Source organism: Bradysia coprophila, unplaced genomic scaffold (assembly GCF_014529535.1).
Source record: "Bradysia coprophila strain Holo2 unplaced genomic scaffold, BU_Bcop_v1 contig_297, whole genome shotgun sequence".
NCBI lineage: Eukaryota > Metazoa > Arthropoda > Insecta > Diptera > Sciaridae > Bradysia > Bradysia coprophila.
The window spans coordinates 404282-425584 of record NW_023503555.1 but is presented as its reverse complement, the minus strand read 5'-3'; the positions used below and the strand labels follow the sequence as shown (position 1 = coordinate 425584).

Sequence of the window (21303 nt, the reverse complement as noted above, 5' to 3'; positions counted from 1 at the left end):
AGTTAGGCTCCTTCGCGTCATTCCACATGTTCGAGTCTTAATAAAACATTTTTTCTTCTTCATTATTTCAATGTGAAATTTTTTATGTATGAAACCTATATAGATAATGAAAAATTGCATTATTGAACAGAGATCTTGGAGCCATCTGTTTTCTTTGAAAATTTATGTCCATTAAATCGGAACCGAATTCAAAAGAAAATTAATTTCATAAAAATTAATTACTGATAATGTCCCGAGTTAAAAATAAGTTCAATGTCAGTTATTTCTAATGGCAATCTAATTATAAGAACAGACGAGAACATTTATTTATTGTTGGCCATTTAACATTGTAGTGAAAATATTGTTGGCATTTTTTTTTCTGTTTCGCTCGCTTGGCTGCGTAAATAATTGTGAAAGAAAGTGTAACTCTAAAAATTCGATTCGCAATGTTTTAAAGACGGCTCTTATGTTATCGCCTCTGACGAAAAATAAGCCTTGTTGCAACGTCAAAAGATGTAACAGATTCAGAAGTTATACTGGGGTGATACGCTTCTTGCCATCTGTAAAACGTTCAGAGGTTATGCAAAGAAATAGAGATATAGCCGAAATGCGAAACATGCCATGGTAAAAGTGTAGAAAAGATGACACAGGTGGACCTTTCCCTAAAACATTTAATTTTGCAATTAAATGTTGCCAATTACTACACCAGGTTGTCGGTGTCTTTCAACAAAATCTTGCTTCTGCATCATTTAGAGCATCCAACCTTAACATTTCAGATGACTTCCCATTTAAAATGACTTAATTTCGCTAAATAAAATGCCATTTTCCAAGTAAATTGCTCTCTCGTGTGTTGGTATACTGCTGATATATGACATTTATGTACAGGGAGTAAGTATTTTTGGCGTGCACATTACTCAACAGCTGGTTTTCTTTCAAGTGGTGTTTACTTCATTATTACTAAGATCTGAATACTACAATAAAATATTCTTCAAATTAGCCCAAATTATATGAACATTGTTCCGTCATTTCATTGGACTACAGATGATTTGAGACATTAAAAAGGGCGCTAACGAATGATTCGCATCTATGTTTAAAATTACAAAGCGAAAAATAAAATCAAAATATTCAATCAACATACTTACATATTCGTCTTCTTCATCATCATCTTCGTCTTCCTCTTCTTCATCCACTTCCGCGATATCCCCATTATCATCATCATCATTTATAACATTTTTCAAATTCATTTCCTTCCCTCGATTGCCATCAGCGATTATTTCTCTATAATTTTTCGCTCTGAACGTATCGCTTCCATCATAATTTTTCTCATTAAATTCATTAAAATAATCATCCTGTTCTTCACTCCCACGATACACCGGTCTGTGTGGCGGCCGTGGTGTCGAATGTATTCGCCTTATGCCTTCTGTTATCGATTGCATGGACGTCGATGGTTTTGATAAGGCTGTTGATTGCGGTATCGCTGTTGGCCCATATTTCGATGTTGTCAAAAATGGATTTTCCGCCTTGTTAACTTTTCGAACATGTTCATCGTGGGTGAATGGATGGCGATGTAGATGTTCAGGTGCAACCGTTGTCGTCGGCGGTGACATCGCTGTAAGTGTGGTGTGGTATCCAAACGGTTGTTTGTGTGAATGGTTATGGAGTTTTAACGAATTTTGATGGTTATTTGATGTGGCACTTGGTTTAAATGGACTTTGATTGTAATTTTTGTGTCTGGTTGTGTATGGCTTTCGTGTGGTAGTGGTAGTTGAACGTCTCATGTAATGTGAATTGTATTGTAATGAATGCAGTAAATGTAAATTATTGGATGGGTGGAACGCATGAACGGCTTCATTGATTCCTGCTGTTGGGGTATGTCGAGAATGTTGGTGTTGCTGTTGTTGATATGATTGAAAGCCGGACGATTTATAATGTTTTTCGTGTCGCAGCGGTGTGTGATGATTTGTGGTAATTGTTAGACCTTTGTGGATGCACAACAACAAGAAGTAAAAAACATACAGGTTCAATGTGAACAATTGGATACACTTCGCTGTCATAGTTGGTGATTTCGCTGTAACACACGCGGGCTGGGTACTTTTTTTAAAGTTGCTTTTCCAATAGCAGACACGGCACTTTTTTGCTCACTTTTATTCAATTGTAGAGTTTACATTTTTAACTCATTTTCAAGTTGAACGGTCAGTTTGATATGTTGAAAATTTTGCGATTTGAACGGATAAAGTACGAAATATTTATTTTGCGTAGCACTGTCTTCTAGTGATAATTAAACGTTGCACTACAAATATAGACAGACACTCTCGTTAGTGTTCATCATAGCCTATAATCAGCAGTTTAAGTAGACGATTTTGATTAAGCTACATTTCAACACGGTACGTCAGAAATTAACAGGGAGAAACGAACGTTTACATGACTAGGGATAAAAAGATGAAAAGTAGAGATTTTCACAAAAACGAAAGTTTTCATTTTTATCCCGAGTTATGTAATAGATTTTACATGCTGAGCTGAACTGTCGTCAGGGAGAGTTTCAACAAAATGCCATGCTCTCATCGCATATAAGTAGAGAAAATAACTTGGTATACAAATGAAAAGTCTCATTTTATTGTGTTTACTGACCTCGGTTTCGCCTCGGATCATCAAATTTTTCACGAAAACTCTACTTTTCATCTTTTTATCCCTTGTTATGTATAATATTATACAAGAGATAAAAGGTTTTTGTGTGAATTTTGCTGATCCGAGTGGAAGCCGAGCAGCGTGCCTTTTTAACTTTTATTACTTGTTATGTAATACATTTTACATGCTTTTGTTTTCCCTAGGGTCGAAAGTGGGTTATTACACACATAGTAAAACCAAAACGAGCCGTCAGAACAGTCGGAGCGTTTGCTGCGACTGAGCCCCGTACAAACCCGTACATCTATTGCGCACGTGACCCTACTTCGTCCGTCGCCCTACTCTTACCGTAAGCCTATTGCGCCCGTAAACGTCGTAAAATTCTTATGCAATGTGTACGTCTTAAAAATTGCGCATAGCGCAATTACGAAGCCCCGTACGACGTTCCTTTCAAAAGTAACACAAACTAAACTTCCCACTGATCAGTGATTTTGGAATTATCATTTTCACCTATTTATATTGATTTTACAAAAATCCAAAATGGCGGCCGACGGCCATTTTGTTAGGAGGTGGAAAGTACAACGGCTGCTTTACATTCGTTAGTACCTTTCAAACAAAAAAAAATTCATGAAATTCGGTTAAATTTTACTCGAGATATTAACAAAAAACACCACCTTCACTGTACGGCCGAGTAGCCACATATAAGCTCACTCCAAGAGACCTAGCTCACGCTCCGGTAAACCGAATTTCATAAACTTTTTTTCCCTGATTGGTACGGTCAATACCTATCTAATAAATCAAAATCCATCTAAATCCGTTCAAATATGACTAACCTACAAGCAAAAACGGCTTGCCACCCTGTACCTAGTTCACACCAAGGGGTCCAACTCACGAGTCGGTCATCCAATTTCCATAAACTTTTTTTTGTGGATAGGTATTGTAAATACCTTTCATTTGATGTATCACTTACAAGTGTAGCCTTTAAATGGCCAGAGAAATCTTTGGAAAACGTTAAAGCACTTATGGGGCCCCAGCTCTGGAGGGGTCGACCCAAAATCGCCCATCTTCGAACTTAGCCTCACTATTTCAACTACCTTTCAGGGGAAAAAAAATTGAAATCGGATTTGATTTACTCAAGATATCGACGTGACAGACGGACAGACGGACAGACGGACAGACGGACAGAAGGACAGACGGACAGACGGACAGAAGGACAGACGGACAGACGGACAGAAGGACAGACGGACAGACGGACAGACAAAATTTTTATTGCGGATTCGTTATCTATGAACATAGGCAAACACTTTGCCCTTACCGTCTGCTTCGAATTCCATAAATTACACACGGCATCGTAATCCTATAAGCCCCTTCGTACTTCGTACGGGGCTAAAAATGGTTTAGGTTTCAAAAGCATGTAAAGTCCATTACAAAACTCTGGATAAAAATTGAAAAGTAGAGTTTTCGTGTGAAAACCACTCGAAAACTTATTATGTATGTAAATAACTATCTATTGTGGCTGGTGATCTAAGAAGAAAATCATATTCGCATTCTTATTCTACATAATTGTTCCCGCAACGAAAACTCCAAATTTATCCGAAGATTCCAATTAATCATTTGGGTACTCAATCCTGGTCGAAAATTTCAATTATTTTAGGATCATAACTTGTCTGTGAACGAGTTAAAAACGATTTTCAGATAATCATTTGTTAACGACAACGACTACAATAATCAGCAAAGATCTGGAGAGGGATTACGACATCAGTTCTCTTTTCTCTATTCAATCAAAACTCTACCGATAGAAACGGATTCACTATCTCATTTAAAGATGTCATTAGAAAAACGTTTACTGCCGTTTCATCACATCCCTTTTTAAGAACCGATTTAAAAAATAATTGCTGTTCCAGAGTCCTTAAAATTAATTATTTTTCTGATGACATTGGTTTTGTTGCAGCGACATCTTTCAATGAGATAGTGAATCGTTCTCTATCGGTAGAGTTTCGATTGAATAGAGAAAAGAGAACTGATGTCGTAATCCCTCTCCTGAACAGTATTCCATATACAGCAAAACGAATACTGAAACTAATGAAGTACAAGAATGTGGATGAAACATTATATCTAAACAATGCAACGAACAGATTTAACCATCAACTCTATTTATGATCCGGAATGGATTCACAATATCAATGAAAATAATTTCTGTGTTGTTTTTTCATTATCGTCGTCATTTTCCTCGTAAAACCAGCAATTTATTCGGCAGAATTTCAATGTACACTGAACAATCAACATAAACATTCGATGTTGACTTCGTCATTTAAACTATATGGTGAAGTGGATGCAATTTAAATTGAAACACGTGTGCTTAGGGTTCAAAAATTTGTGCCGTTCTCACTACCAACTATTGTTCATCAGATTAAATTTTTTCTCGAAATATTCGTACCGTAAAGAGGCAATTCAGTGCAGTCTACATCTTTTAAAATAGACGAATAATGTAGACAAAGCAGAAAGAAAAAAAAGAACCTTTTTAATTACAGTAAAAGAGCACTTAGCGTCAACCGCAATCCAACTTCTCCTAAACAGTCTGTACGTTAGTCATAAACAAAGTAAGACTTTATATGTGCACTTATGCAGAGGTACTCATTTGCTAACAAGCATCCACCACCATGTTAGTATAAAATGCTCAAGTTTAAAGAATAATTGATGATAAGAACAGTAAGTAAAAAAGGAAAAATAAAATTCCCATGGATGAGAGTTAGAATAGAAAAAAACCCTTTTTTCAAATGGCTTTTGTTCTATGCCGAACTAAAATCCATTAGCGCTTTTATTATGGTGCTATTAATTCCAACAAAAAAAAAAAAAACAAGTAGCACAACAACCAAGGGGCTTGTGCATTGCATCTTTTAAAATTTCTCAATTTTTTAAATAAATTTTTTCTTTCCCGTTTTTACGACTTTATTGTTTTTATGTGAAAATGAAGTCTCCCAACCTCTGAATGAAGGCACTTTCGCCATACTTTCAACGCTCTCCGATTCGTTTTAATTCAGGAAAACAATGAAATGAGTTTGGTTAACGTACCGAAGAAAAACAATGTACAAACTCGACCTCTTCGATAGAAACATTTTTCAGGATTTTTATCGCACTTAATCCAAATAATTGACCGATTGTGCCATCGAAGAATTAGCGATAATCGACGAATTATGGTCTATAGCTATTATGGCCAAGGTGCAGGAAATTTTGGGTCTCCCATTATCTCCATCCACTTAATCTAATCTAATGGTCTATAGCTTAGAAAGAGTCTCCGGTTAAACAAATAGCTTCACAAGAATCGTACATTAGTGCACTAGAGATAACGCGAGACGAAGCCGAAGTTGACAACACATCGTGTGCGATAACATACCAGGATACGATTCGTGTCGCATAAAACCTTTTATACAATTCAGTGACAGAATGAACTGTTTCTATGACTAGTCATAGATTCATCAACGTGCATGTTAAACAAATAATAAAAAAATAGTTACATTTGGACTTCCGAAATATTATTTTTTGTGCTCTAACTAAGAGTCTCTCAGTAACAAACTTTTTCCTTTATAATAATCTTCCTAATGTAGACATTGTAAAGAGGCAAGAAACAGTTCAATTCAGTCACAGAATTGTATCAATTAAATGTCCTGCAACAGCGCTGCGAAATTCCTCATGCCTCATTTGAGTGACGACGTATGAAGGGTCTTTTTTCACTGGTTCACTGGTGGCTACATTTCATCATTAGTAACGAAAAATAATAATACAAAAATGTGCAGCCAAGTTATGCTGAAACATTAGAACCTTTTTCTGAATTTCGATACAACCGAACCGAATTGATTGTACAGATTAACTAAACTAACAAAATTATTTGAAGAAAAAAACTAATTTTCGCCAAAATTGTGTGAATTATTACAGTACCGACGCGATACTAAATTTTTCTATTTACACTATTTCTGTGAATGATTCAAAAGCCGGGATTATATGGTTAAAGTAACGAAAAAAGTAACAAATTTTATTTTAAAAAAAATTGTGGTGAGTTTGCATTTCAAAAGTTTACTTTTCGCAGCTGGCTGCAGAAAACGTTTTATCACATCAAGTGACGAAAGCGACACCATTTCGCAACTTGTTGCATAAATAACTATGACTCAACTACTTGGCATGCACCATATTCAGGCCTCCCACACATCAAAAATCTTGTTAAACTCCGATAAATCAGGGTAAAGACCAATACAGTCATTGGATGAGTAAAATAGCATGATAAATTTTGCCTGTAAAATGTTGCTGGTTCATTCAGAAGATTTTTGTAAAACATTTTCTTAGAAAAACAATTTCGGAGAGTCTCATTTTTAACCTATAACGGCTATATTCATCTGTTATCGATAACAATGACAAAAATAATGACAAGCTCTGGGTAAAATGGTCTTTATATATTAAATTACATGTTAAAACAATTGAAGTACAAGATTTGAAATCACTTTGATACAGATGGAAGTAATACACCCGATAATAATACTGATCATATACTTGACGTCTGTAACAGATTAGTTAAACTAATGCTTTTTATTTAATACTAAACATTTTCGGTTAGTAGTCAGCACAGTGGCTCAGCTCGATCAAAATGTAAAATATGTTGGAAACTTTCCTGTCCTGAATTCCATTTGAAATCACATTTAAAATTAGCAATCACAATCAAATATTGACATACTTTTAGTCACATTTAATGAAAGTTTTAATTTTTGTATGACGAGACAAACATCGTTATCTTTGACTCCATCTCAAAACTTTTTCGACTTTTTTGTACTTACAGAAAAATAACTTTACCCAAATGAAGAAAAGAACGTAAAATGTAAATTTGTTGTAGAAAGAGGCACATGTTCAAAATCGAACTTAAAGCTTATTAATAACTTTGGGTGACTACAATTTTTGTGCTTATATCCATTTCCGATCCTATAAAATCGGCCACCCCCTAATACCTAGCGTAAGAGTATGCTGTAACCTGAGTTCAATTTTGAACAAACTTGAACGAACTAGAAAATAGGAGTTTGACACAAGAAGTAGGGGCTTTTCTACAATGATGAATATATCACAAAAAAGTGGTCCTTTCACACATCGAGGAAACGTTTGTTAAAAACACATTCTTCCCAGCGTACGAAAAACTGCTGAAAATCTCCTAAAACTCTTAAATTGGGAAGATTTTTAAAGCGTGGGAGGCCTGTATCATATCTCTGTGTCAGCCAAAGTGTCAACCAATTAAATTCTAACTAAATGGGCATCAGATAATTTGAACAAATTTCAATTCCTTCCGAAATATAAGCCGCAAATTCCAAGGATTTTATTCTCATAAATCAAAATTAGGTACATGAAAGAAAAATTGTACGTACTCGGACACTTGAAATAAATTCTTCTTAGAATTGGCACTCGACAAAATGGAAATAAAGTAATTTATTAACAGACCTCATGTATAAATCCATACATATAGGTATACATAGAACACCGCACAACCACTCACATCTGGCTAGATGATATGAGTGCGGACAATTTTTGCATATAAATAGCTAAGACCGAGAATATTTGCGTGATGTATATGAGAAATAAGAATAAGAATTCGTTCTACATATTTTTGCGGTATACCTGTACGTGTACTGTGTGTACACACAATTTGTGTGTGACGGCAGGGCCATGTGTGTATATAGATAGTCTAACGAAACAAGGAAATTGAGTGGAATATACATATTTTTTCATAAAATTTAATAGAAAATCCTACCAGAATATTATCCTTAAAAATTGAATTGCACGGGGATTTCGTTTTGAATGAAACAGCTGGGATTTCAGTCGTCTTCTGCTCTATTACAGCTCGTATTTTATACCTGTGTGCGACTACATATCTTCTGGTTTTGCTAAACATAAAATATGCATGCCAGAACACATAAATATGTAACAATATAAAGTGTGCTGGTTTTTGTCTACCGTGCGGTGTAGGTTTTTTTTTATTGAGTTTGTAAATATTTTTTGAAGGGATGTGTCGGGAAAAAATTGCCCTGCTATACTTTTACGTACGTATACACAACGGAAAACACCGCAACGAATAATGCGTTTTTGGTATACAAGCGTATATACTGTGATGGAGTGTTTATTATCTGTAATATCCTTTCAAATTAAACTCTGTCCTATAACACTTAAAAACTTGTATCTACCATTAACAGACCCTATGAGTTACCTATTTATTGAAAGCGTTTGGTGCTAATTGCACAGTGTTGACTTGAGAAACAAGTGCAATAAACAACTGATGATCAGTGCAGATGTAGCTTCGAAGGGACAAAGAATATCATACAATTTAGCATGAACACTTTTAGTGAATCATAAACGAAATGAAGTGGTAAAATTAATTTATAAATTTGTTCTTTCAGTGTAGATTGACGGTCTTAATGTCAAGGAAGGTCTAGTCTGTCTCCTGACAATAATTCGATTGTCTGGGTAAGAATTTAATTAGTTTCTTGTGTATAGTTTTATTAGTTGTGTAATGGATTTTAAATGCTTTTGAAACCTAAGCGAAATTTCATGTTTTCCCTAGGCCACTGTCGACCACAAAAGTAATTTTTTTTTTCAAGACTTTTATCATCTGTTATTGATAGCAACTCGAACATTATATAAGTAATTTGGTCGGTTTAGAACGAATTTAATTATAGCAAACTGTATGTTAAAAGTATGAAGTAAAAGATTTTTACATAAATCGGTTAATAGTATATTACTTCCGAGGTTCCAAGTTGTGTATTTGATAAGTGGGGTGTTACAGCCCGACCCGAAGGGGAGGGCTGTATTCCCCACTTGTCAAATAACAACTTGGAACCTCGTAAGTACAATGCTTTACGTGATTAGGCAATGTAAATGAAAATGAAACATGCCGTAACACGTAAAAATTATTATCATCAAAAGCAGTGCTAGATTCGCTAATTGCTGCAGTGCAGTGTAATGATGCATATTTACCGTCTGTTAAAGGTTATAACGTATAATTTACTGTGACTCCAAACGAATAAGTATTTGCTAAGACGGATGAAATTTAATTTTCTATTGGATTTGTTTGTGTACATAGATTACTACAAACTAATTGATAGTTCAATGTATACACATAACTTTGGTATATTCCAGGAGAAGAGTTTGTTTTTGTCAAGCAAATGGATAGATAGTCCTTTTTCATTCGAACAAACTCCTTTAAGAATATCCTTACCGACTGCTTCTCGCACTGTTCGTTTGATAAGCGGATCGCAGCTAATTCGGGGAGATTTGACTTTTACATGCTTCTATATACATGTTGGCAAAATCAAGATTGTCAAGATCAGGATCTTAGTTTTCAAAAAATTTCTGACAAAAGTTTTGATTTCGAAGAGAAAAACGTTTCGTCACATCACTCACACATTAAAATCGTTGTTTTTCCAAAGGAAGAAATTAGGAACAAAAACAAAGGTGACAGTTCGGAGGATAAAATTTCTATTTTCTTCCCTGTCCAAACAAAAGGGGGAGCGTCTAACGTCATTTTCGCATGGCCTTTTGTGTTGAGACAACGAGGCTTATCACAAACCGCACATATGGAAACAAATTATGAAACCTCCTGGTCTACTTCATCCTACTAATACCTAACGACCCCATCTTTATCTATTCATCTGACAAAATGATCAGAAAATTCTTGAACGATGAAGGAAATCCTCGATCGAGAAAATCTATTTACATTCCAAAAAGTTCATCTGAGATCTGAGGACTTTGTTATAAAATCCTTTTTCACTCTCATTTACGATTTCACATTTCACACAGGTTATTCTCACAACCCAACTAGAATGTAAAAACAAATATTTCTGTTTAAATGGCACACGTCTGAAACTCCCTGTTTTGGTCCTCGTCGCGTAAATAACAGTTCAACTCGAAGGACACGAATATTTAATGTAATTTGGGAATTGGCTGTTTTCGTTTGTGTTCGAATCTCTCTTTTTTGTAAATTTTCCTTTAAACTAAAGTATCGTCTAGGGATTTTATAAGTACGCACACCTACAAAATATGATTTTTCTTTCTTTACTTTTGCTTGGTGCGACAAAATTGATTGAACATTGAATTAGTTGATCAATTAAACAAAAATGTTTTTTTTTCTGTTCCGAATTTTGAACGGAACCAATTTAAAAACGAAAATAAAAAACTTTCTGTTCGACTTTTCTCTTCTGTATTCCTTCGAAAAGACACCAATTCGCGCACACACAATATATAAAAAAATTCTGGTGAGAAAATATATATAAATGAAAAAGAAAAGAAATGTTTTAAAAATAGTTGCGCGCGCGACGCGTTCGTTATCACAGTAAATTTTCAACTGACGAACCGAGAACAAAATTGAAAAGATTATTTCTGCTGATTCGTGAACATGAAAATGAAACAAAACGGCCACTATATTCCTGATACAAAAACACGAAAAAATAAAACTAAAAATCCATTTGCTTACACACAATAAAATGTACATTTAGAATTGATATTTTCGTATTTTATGTTTGTTAAACCTCATGATACATTTATATTATACAGTATATACGACCGACGACGACGGTAGAGAGTGAACCATACCATTTACCATGCGGTTGCGGCTTATAATAATAATTGTGCATTGTATTTGTATGATGCTTAAAATCCTATATATAGAGAGAAGATACAATACGAAAAGTACATATTGTGTGTACATATCGCATCAAACAAACAAAAACTCAACTTTTCATATCCATCCACATTTATATACATAATAATATTTACCATGTAATACACCATCCTCCACATCTCGTATCATCATCATCATCCGCACGTACGTATACATATATATATATATATTTGTGTCGATAAATAAATAATAAATGGGATCGATGATGGGTGATGAATTGATGAATGAACTTTAATAAAATTGTTTAATTCGGGTTTCGGTTCAACGATGCAGTTTTCTTAGTTTATGCCATTATATGCATGCATGCACATTATAAGCATTATACAAACCAGAGGCATATACACACATTTACAAATAATTATGCATGCATCGAGAGAGTTCGAATTTTAGACCATATAATATACCAGAAACATGCATCCGATATGAAATCCCATTGATCGATCGACACATTCCACGTAATTTATGATGGCGCAAATTAAAGGGCCATTTATTGTCTTATTAAAAATGATTTTTGGTGTGTTTTTGGGTTGAGTCGGAAGAAGTAGGTATAGTACAGAGACAGCGACATTTTTGATGATTTCTTTTTTAATGAAACTCTTTTCATCCGGTTTTTTGATTATTGCTGCGAGCAAAATTTCTAAAGATCAAAAGACTATGAGTTCATTGATTCATTCCGTTGTCTACCCAATAGTTTCAACATCACACAATTCAACATCAAAAGGCATTACGCCTAAAGTATCACTGCTTATGCTGGTCACTGATGACTTTCCAGCTTCCTCCGAATTGAAAAATATGGTCGGTCTGAAGATACACTTACAGGTTTTCCAACGTTTTCCACAGTTGAAGGAATAATTTTTTTTTCTTTCCTGTCAAAGCAAGAGAGGAGGAAATAGATTATTTCTCCCCCGAATTGTCATCAGAAAAAGCGTCATTTGAATGAAAGAAACAAAGCTAAACACACCGCACATATGAAGATATTTGTAAGGGATAAAAGTTGAAAAGTTGAGTTTTCGTGTGAATTTCGTTGATTCGTGGCGACATTAATTAAAAACACGAAAACGAGACTTTTCAACTTTTATCCCGAGTTATGTAATGGATATTACATGCTTTTGAAACCTAAACCAAATTTCTTGTTTTCCCTAGGTGTGTAAGAAGCTACTTTCGACCCTAGGGAAAACAAAATCATGTAAAACACTGTTTCATACATTTGTTTTACCTAGAGTCGAAAGTGGCTTATTCGAGGGGTTCTAGATTAAATGGATTAAATGGTATTAAATGGATTTAATGGATTAAATGGATTTAATGGATTAAATGGAATAAAAATTGGATTAAATGGATTAAATACGAAAAAACTTCATTTTACAAAATACTGTAAAAGTCTGAAAAATTGTTGATTTTGATCGAACCACGTACTACAACTCATACTACAATGTTAAAAAGCGAAAAAAATCCACTTTTAGGAGTTTTTGGTGTAAAGTGGATTAAATGGATTAAATAAATTTAATACCATTTTTAACAAAAAAAATTTCCTTTACCTCACGAGTACTTAAACGAGCTGGTGATCGTGCAAATCTATTTTTCGCAATTACTTTACAAATTTTTCAGGTGGGTAGCCTAATTATTTCGGTAAAACTAAAAAAATTTTTTTGGATTAAATGGATTAAATGGATTAAATGGAAGTGCGTCACCCCTCGGGCTTATTACAAACCTAGTGATGAAAAGTAAATTGACTTTAAGGTCAAAAGCATTAAAATGCATTTCATAACTCTACCTTGGCTTAGCCTCCGATCAACAAAATACTCACTAACCGAGGGGTGACTCACTTCCATTTAATCCATTAAATCCATTAAATACCATTTAATCCATTTAATCTAGAAGTGAGTCACCCCTCGACACGAACCAACTTGTCACTTGTTAACAGACTCAGCGACGAAAAGTAAAACTTTTGTTGGCTATTTTGAGAAAATACTTTTTAGGCGAACACATCTAGTGCCTAAAAAGCATTTATCAATCGGTGAAGCTAAAATTTGTGACGATAAATCATCTGTTTTCGAGAGTAACGACCAAAATGAACAATGATCTCTGTTAATGCGATCTTATATAGCGGTAAATGCGCGTCCAAACAAATGAAGTAAAAGATTTTGCAGCCAAAATTAACCGATTATTTCAACAAAATAAGAAATAAATTCAGACATCCAATTCTAGAGCGTCATAAACGTTTACAAAAATGAGTAGGACGTAAGGCTAAATAGATATTGGTGATTTGGTCAAAAATATGTTTCCTTTGAATCGCAGTTTATATCACATATTTACCTAATATAAGGTAGAACAGACGGTGAAAAAGTAAGAAGGACATTGAAACCCGTTGTACGGTCAATAGAAATTGATTACAGAATTACAGTTTAGTTATGTGGAAAACAATACATCACACGCGCTATCTACAATCCTCACATTACGGATTGAAGTATATAATACAACAATAACTAACTCTCTCATTCAAAAACATTCGATTCAATCGATAAATATTTTACCAAAACATTAACTTCGGTCTGGTTGATGTTATTCTATTTTTACGACTTTCCGATACATATCACACTTTCTTCGCTCTATTCCCAAGTATAACACCTTTTAATTAACATCATAAACATGTTTAACATCTTATGCATATCCATTGTGATACGTGCGTGTGTAGTATATAAATATTTCGTTTCCCGTCTATCTAAATGACTAAATGGAAACCATTGAACATAATGATAACACATAAATGTAGTATTTAATGTGAATAAAATAACAGATAAATGCTTCTGGTGAAAAAAGGTTTAACTTGTTCTGTTTCATTTTTTGAAGAGAAATGCGGTAGGTTGTTCGAGTCGCTGAAAATGAAAGAAATTTATTCGGACGAATTTATGCATAACTGATCTTAATCGTTTGCCTTTTCTTTTTGATACTCTTAAGTCTTTTCACATTTCTGCCTTTTATGAACAGATCCTTCTGGTAATGAAACTGTACACTATATAGTTGGGTGAGTTAGGTTTCTTTGGACTATACGTTGTGCTGAATTGAAGACTTTTTGAGCCAACTTTAGTTGACAGTTGTACTCTGCATTTTCACAAATTTTTGATTATACGTCTAGCAGGTATAAAAGTGATGAAAGGATAATATACATCGGATACGCCACTTGTATAAAATCCGAGTGGCACGTTTCTTATGGTACAAGGAGCGTGTATGAAAATACTTGTGACACTTGTGACATCCATACGCGTCCGCCGTATATTATCCTTTCATCATTTTTATACGTGATAGACGTACAACAACACTTTGATACGTGACAGACGTGTAATGACTCAGTGAAAATGATTATTTCATAATATTCTGATCTCTTCAGATCTCTAGTTTTTTGCATTTGCGTTAGGTGTGTACCAGGATTTCGATCATTTTACAGCAAGCGTATTGCGACATAATCATTAAATCTGTTGCTACTGTTGTTTAGTAATTGATACCAAATCTTCTATTTCAATTGTTTTATCATATTGCAACATTTTACAACAGATTCTGATCATTGATTATTGAAAATCTTTTACTTCACTTGTTTCAACATGCGTCTTACCATATCTTACAACAATGTAGCAGGTGCCTATTGATTAATAAATCTTCTACTTCACTTGTTGCAACATACATACTTACAAATGTTGCTAATGGATTATTTAGAATCTTCTACTTCAGTTGCTTCAACATCAACATACATCATGAAACTTAATATTGACCATTTTCTACTTCACTTCTTTCAGCATAAATCGTGTAGCATCTTACAGCAGTGTAGCTGGTGCTCATTGATTATTATTTTTGTCTCAGTTAGTTGACAAATGATAACCATTTTTCTAGCGGGAATCATTTTCCGATCATCATAAGACAATATTCGAACTGCGATGAGTAAATACTTTAAGCTGATGCATGTAGACGAGATAAAACCCCTTCGGAAGATCTTGCCAGCTCAATATCAAATTACAGTATCTGCATTTCCACTTGGATAATTCACTCAACATCACATCGACTATTCTGTATCAACTACAATAAACTCTGACGGGAATCGAGCTACAAAATTCCTTAATCACATATTTGCACTAACAATCCAGGTCACATAAATCGCCAGCACGAAGGATATGATTTTCATCTTTTGGGTCGATAAAATTACTCCAACTGCTACACACAAGAACACAACGACTGAACGACTTATTGTTCCATATAATTTTCACATTAAATAAAAATTTTATGATTAATGGACCATGCCTCATACAAGGTGGCTGTATATTCGAATGCTAAAATCGAGACAATTTCGTTCCACCACGGATTTACTTGTTTTTGTACTCCCCGTGTTTATTTATTCAATAGGAGAGTCTCTGAACTTGCATCTGTTTCTAACTTTTGAAACTGAACAAAACAAAATTATTGAATTATATTATCCGCATCCACACAATGCCATGTACGTACTGATTCAATGGCAATAAAGCTATTTAAGATACAACATTAATTTAACAACAAAACTGAACGGTGTGTGCATGTGTGGCTGTGTGTCTTCTTGTCTCGATGGCTCTGTACACTGTGCACATTTTACAGAATCCCACCGTGCCAGCATAACAAATTTAATAATATTTTAGCCATTAAATAACACTAACCGATGATTACTGCAGTGCCTTTGAAACTTCCACACTAACATTCATTTGAATACGGACAAAGTTAGAAGATCAAGTTTCATGTGAAATGTGGAATTTCCCGAATGTATTTACGCGCCTATCTGGTAGATTACCCATTTAAATGCACATATATTCAACAAAATGTACGGACGATGCTTGCCTAAGTAGAAAAGTGAATAATTCGATGGAGATAACCTTTTATTGAACTCTAGCTGTAATACAATATCTCTGTGGTAAGTAAATTATTTTGCACAATTAGCTAATGCACACAAATATTATAGTCATAACACCAGTTGGCCTCTTCTATAGCACACCTGTCCATGCACGAGCGTATAGAATGTGTAGTCAGAATGTCTCGGATAAATAGTTTTCAATTCAATTGCATCTATTGATGGTAAAGTTAGGTATCCGAATTTATAACAGAAGACCAGATGAAATTGAGATTGCCTGTGGGCAAGGATGCAAGACTCGTACGTGATTTCGTATAACAGAATGGGATCACGAGTACTTTTGAAGACGGTAAAAGACGGTTTGCTCGATTCTTTCCGTTCAAGGCTCGATTGGATCCGAATATAACTGTCAATAGCACTCGTGATACGTCACCAGTGGCGGATTAACCCATGGGCAACTCGATACCGTTCCAATAGCGCTGGTAAAAGTTTAACGCTGAACTCGGTTATTGAATGGACAATCATTGTGTGTCATAGCGACACTGTTCGCAGGCAGGAAAGTGTCAGATGTCGAGAATATGAGATTTGTTGGCTTCGCGCAAGGATATTTCGTAGAATGAAACATAAGTTTCACTTGTGACCTGCTCTAGAAGAAAATATCACTCTTTTCGTTGCATTATGTAAAGGAAATAGCTATTTATGAAATTCAAATAGAAATTGTAGTTTCTCATAACAATTTTAAGACGAGAAACAACTTCTTTTGTGTCATTTTGTAGAATGAAGCAACGCTCTCTTCTGTGGATTTTGTAGAAGGAAGCAACACTTTTTTGTGACATTTTGTAAAAATGAGCAAAACTCTCTTCTGTACATTTTGCAAAGGAAGCAACAATCTATTCTGCGCACTTTGTAAAGGAAGCAACAATCTCTTCTGTGCGTTTTGTATAAGCAAGCAACACTATCTTTTGTGACATTTCGTAGAAGGAAGAATCACTTCTGTGCATTTTGTAGAAGGATCCAACACTCTCTTTTGTGACATTTTGTAAAAGGAAGCAACACTTTTTTCTGTGCTTTTTGTAGAAGGAAGCAACAATCTCTTCTCTGAATTTTATAAAAGGAAGCAACACTCTCTTCTGTGCATTTTGTAAAAGGACGCAACACTCTTCTGTGCATTTTGTAGAAGGAAGAATCCCTCTCTTATGTGCATTTTGTAGAATAATGCAACACTCCATTTTGTGATATTTTGTACAAGGAAGCAACACTCTCTTCTGTGCATTTTGTAAAAAGGAGCAACACTCTTCTGTGCATTTTGTAGAAGGAAGAATCACTCTCTTTTGTGACATTTTGTAGAGGGAATCATCACACTCTTCTGTGCATTTTGTAGAAAGAAGCATTACTCTTTTCTGTGCATTTTGCAGAAGAAAACATCACTCTATTTTGGCAAATTTTATAAAGCAAAAAATTAGGCGCTTGCAAATAGTATGTTCATAATATTTTGGCTATTTGCAGACGCCTTCAAATAGTCTCTTCATAATATTTTGGCTATTTGCAGGCGCCTGCAAATAGCGTCTTCAATAATTAATAGACTATTTGCAGGCGCCTGCAAATAGCCAAAATATTATAAAGAGACTATTTGCAGGCGCCTGCAAATAGTCAAAATATTATAAATAGACTATTTGCAGGCGCATGTGAATAGTCACTTCGGAAAATGTTTATGATTTTTAAAGTTAAATTTAAGAAAATTAGATTAAACTAATTGGCGCTGAAAACCTTATCCGCCGCTGTGTTTTACATTAGACTGCCCGTATTGAATTTTTTTTTTCTTTTCAATCAAAGATTCAAGGTACACACAAGAAACAAGATTTTTATCATACATTTGTGATCTTGGATCTTAGTGTATACTAATGGCATCCTAAGGGTTAACTTTTTCACATGAATTCCATAACAGAACACCTGAGGGCATCTGGCACACGGTGCCAAAAGAACGCACTTTAAACTACGTAAAAGATGAACTCACGCACGCAAGTTTACTGCTGCAAATGCTTTTTAGCCATGTCATCGACTTAATGACTCCTTTTACAAAATTTTGGTATCGAAAATTCGTGTGCGAGTTTACCTAGTTGAAAAATGCGTCGTTTTAGAACTGTATGCCAAATCATCCCTCACCCACCTAAGATAAACAAAAAGCTGTCATATGTTATTGACAACACAGACAAAAATGAGCAATAAACTTTGTTAGTGTTCTCTTATAGCAAGGCTTAAGTTAAAATTAATGAAGTAACAGATTTAACATCAGGCACTTTAAACAAAGGAAGTAACAGATTCAATCATTGTAATACGACGAAATCTTTAAAACGTTTGCTTTTGCTAGACTAAAACGTTAGTAAGGCGCCGTGACGCAAGTCCTGACACACTAAAAAATATATCGGAGATTATAGATTGATAGAATTTTTGGAATCTAGTTTTTTTTCCTTAAAAGTCACTTATTTGGGACCTATGAGCGATTTAAGTGCTTTATAGTTTTAGATTCTAGTCGCGTAGGTTTCTATTTGGCGTTATTACGCATTTCTTTTTGCGTGTTGAAGCAGTGAGTGTCACCCCCACCGATATCAGTTTTTTGTAAGTGGATAAAGGGACATGCATCACACTTCCACTGTAAGTGGAAATGTTGGGTGACATTCTATTATCTCACATTTTCGTACAGTTAGAGGCAATGAAATTTCAGCATGAATATGCTTCTGCTGTTTATCAGCTGCTCGACACAAGCAATCAAAACTGTTTATACGGATTGTTGCGTGTAGCCCATTAATCGTATAAACAAATATAAACAGTATTGATTGTATGTGTGGATCAGCTGAAAAACAGCTAAAGCAAATTCATGTTGAAATTCGACTGCCTTTGACTGTAAACCATATTATGTCAGATAATTTAATGAAACCATTATTCCACCATCTTGAGACTTTTTATGTGATGCCACCCGTAAATGAGCAGATTTACAAAAAAAAAAATGAATACTAACGGATATACGACGCCTGATCAAACTGCGACTTAAAATGCAACGAAAAGAATCGGTTGATTTATTATCGCTTATGGCTTCACAAATATGGTTGGATCTTAAAAAAAATCGTCTGAAAACCAATTTAGCATGCGGATCGAGTGCACAATCCATTTATTTATATTCGTTCAAATATTTAGTTTTCCGTTGAGCATTTACATAATCTCTGTTTACAAAAAAATGTACACTGCACATTACTCTATTTTATTGTATACCATCCTGTTTACGATCTGCATTTAAGACTTTTATTTAATATTAAATGTAAATAAAATGTCTGCAATTTTACCATAACTCGCTCCCATATTACTGGGAGAAATTTTCGGAATTTCGACTTAACTATTTAGTTTTGTGTTAGTTTTCAGATAAATCAACTTCAAAACGTAATTCGTAAAATAGCTTTTGAGTAAATAGTTTACACATTGAACGAACATGATCTGCATATTTCATACTTTTAAAGTTTTTTCTTTACTTTTTTTTGCTATTAATTTTGTCTGGTGTACGGACTGAAAGTATTTCCATTTCCATATTCGAGACGGTAAAATGTTATTAACTAAATTGAGTCGAACGTAATATGGAGCCTTTTCGATTTGGTCACGTGTAAAGGAAACTTAGAGCAAATACATTGATCAGTTTACTGATGCCATCAGGTGGATCAAGTGTGGTGATACTTGCCAGTTTATCGGTTGAAATAATAGTATATTTCGTACCTAGGACTAACAGTCTTTTTTTAGCGTGTGAGAGGTTTCCAGACAGAGCCGAAGGCTAGACGAAGTTGCACTTTTTTGGTCCTTGGTATGAAATATATTTTGTGTTCAGAAAAACAACCTACCCAGATACGACTTTGTTTCTAGTCGTAGAAACTCAAAGCCTAAAAGTGGCTACAGTCGATGATTAGTTCAAGCATTTCTTAGACCCATCCATCGAGACATACGTATAATTTCGGCACGTTGTTCCACTTGTAAAATTCGAATGAGCAACTTACCATAATTATGTTCCCATTAGAAGGCGTTGTTGATTTCCTTATTGTGAGAGTCAGGGCTTGACTGACCATATCATTAAATCGCGTCAGCAAATACGCTTCAAACATGAATGGTACTCTAAATACGTCCTAGTTCTGGGAACTCAGAGGCTACATGTTGCTGTGGTCTATCAGGCGAAAAGAAATGGCAGATGATTATTTTGAGCATTTCTCACACGTAAGATTTCGGCATGTTGTTGTAAAATGAGCTGATCGACTTCACTAATTAACCTTCCTATAATTATGTTTCCAATTGCATTGTTGATTTATTTAAATAAGTTATTGTAGCAGTCTGCCAGGATCGGGCTGGTTATATCGTGAAATCGGGTAGGCCCTTTTGAAAGGCCGGTTGAAAGTACTATATTGGAGCCTCTTTCGACTAAATCTTACCTTTGGACGCCTTATGCCCTTTTTGGTAGCCAGTTCGACTCTGGTAGCAATAACTCCCATCTTAATTGTCTTCAACAGAATATCTTTAGAAACAAACGTCGAATTTTTTTTATCACGATCGGGAATTTATTACACAAATTCATTAAATAAACTACCGATGCACTGTTTGTACGCTCAACAACGACACCAAAAATTATTGTCATCGACGTAAAATCGAAGTACCGTCGACAATAAATTCTCCAATCAATCGCAATTCAGAAATTCTTCGTACACACAATGCACACAATATTGACATGCAACTCGTTTATTAGTTTATTTAATTGCCTTGCATTGACACGCAGACGCTTCAATTGGCATAACTATTAAAATTGATTTAGCATCTTCGAACTGGGCAAAAAAAAATGTTTTCGCTGTAGAGTGAGTGTAACATGCCATTTGGATTTATTGCTTTTTACGCAAAACTATTAACTGGCAAATTACGTGCACTGATATTAAAACTGACGATGAAGTCAGCCGGGTGAATTTTATGAATACCAATTTGTCTAGTTGAAATGCGGATTTTCCAAGTAGTGTTTGATTTAGGGTGCCGGGTTCACTGTCAGCAAATTGAGCAGAAGCGTCTGGTCATATGTTTTCGACAGCAATGACCGAAAAAGCGATTGTTTTGCCTCCTTTTA

General features: G+C 34.8%; 1 protein-coding gene across 2 annotated transcripts in view; it reads right to left on the bottom strand.

Moving 5' to 3' along the window:
• LOC119078655 overlaps positions 1-10969 on the bottom strand; it is a 56371-nt gene extending 45402 nt beyond the window's left edge. The window contains exons 1-2 of one of the 2 annotated variants that reach the window (XM_037186253.1): positions 10657-10969; positions 1122-2269 (exon numbers count right to left, since the gene is read on the bottom strand). In XM_037186253.1, the coding sequence (XP_037042148.1) occupies positions 1122-2033 (912 nt within the window). In that variant the 5' untranslated portion in view covers positions 2034-2269; positions 10657-10969. Of the gene's footprint in view, positions 1-1121; positions 2297-10656 lie in introns of those variants that run through there. The other variant, XM_037186252.1, reaches the window with a different exon arrangement.
• Between the last annotated feature and the right edge of the window lie 10334 nt (positions 10970-21303).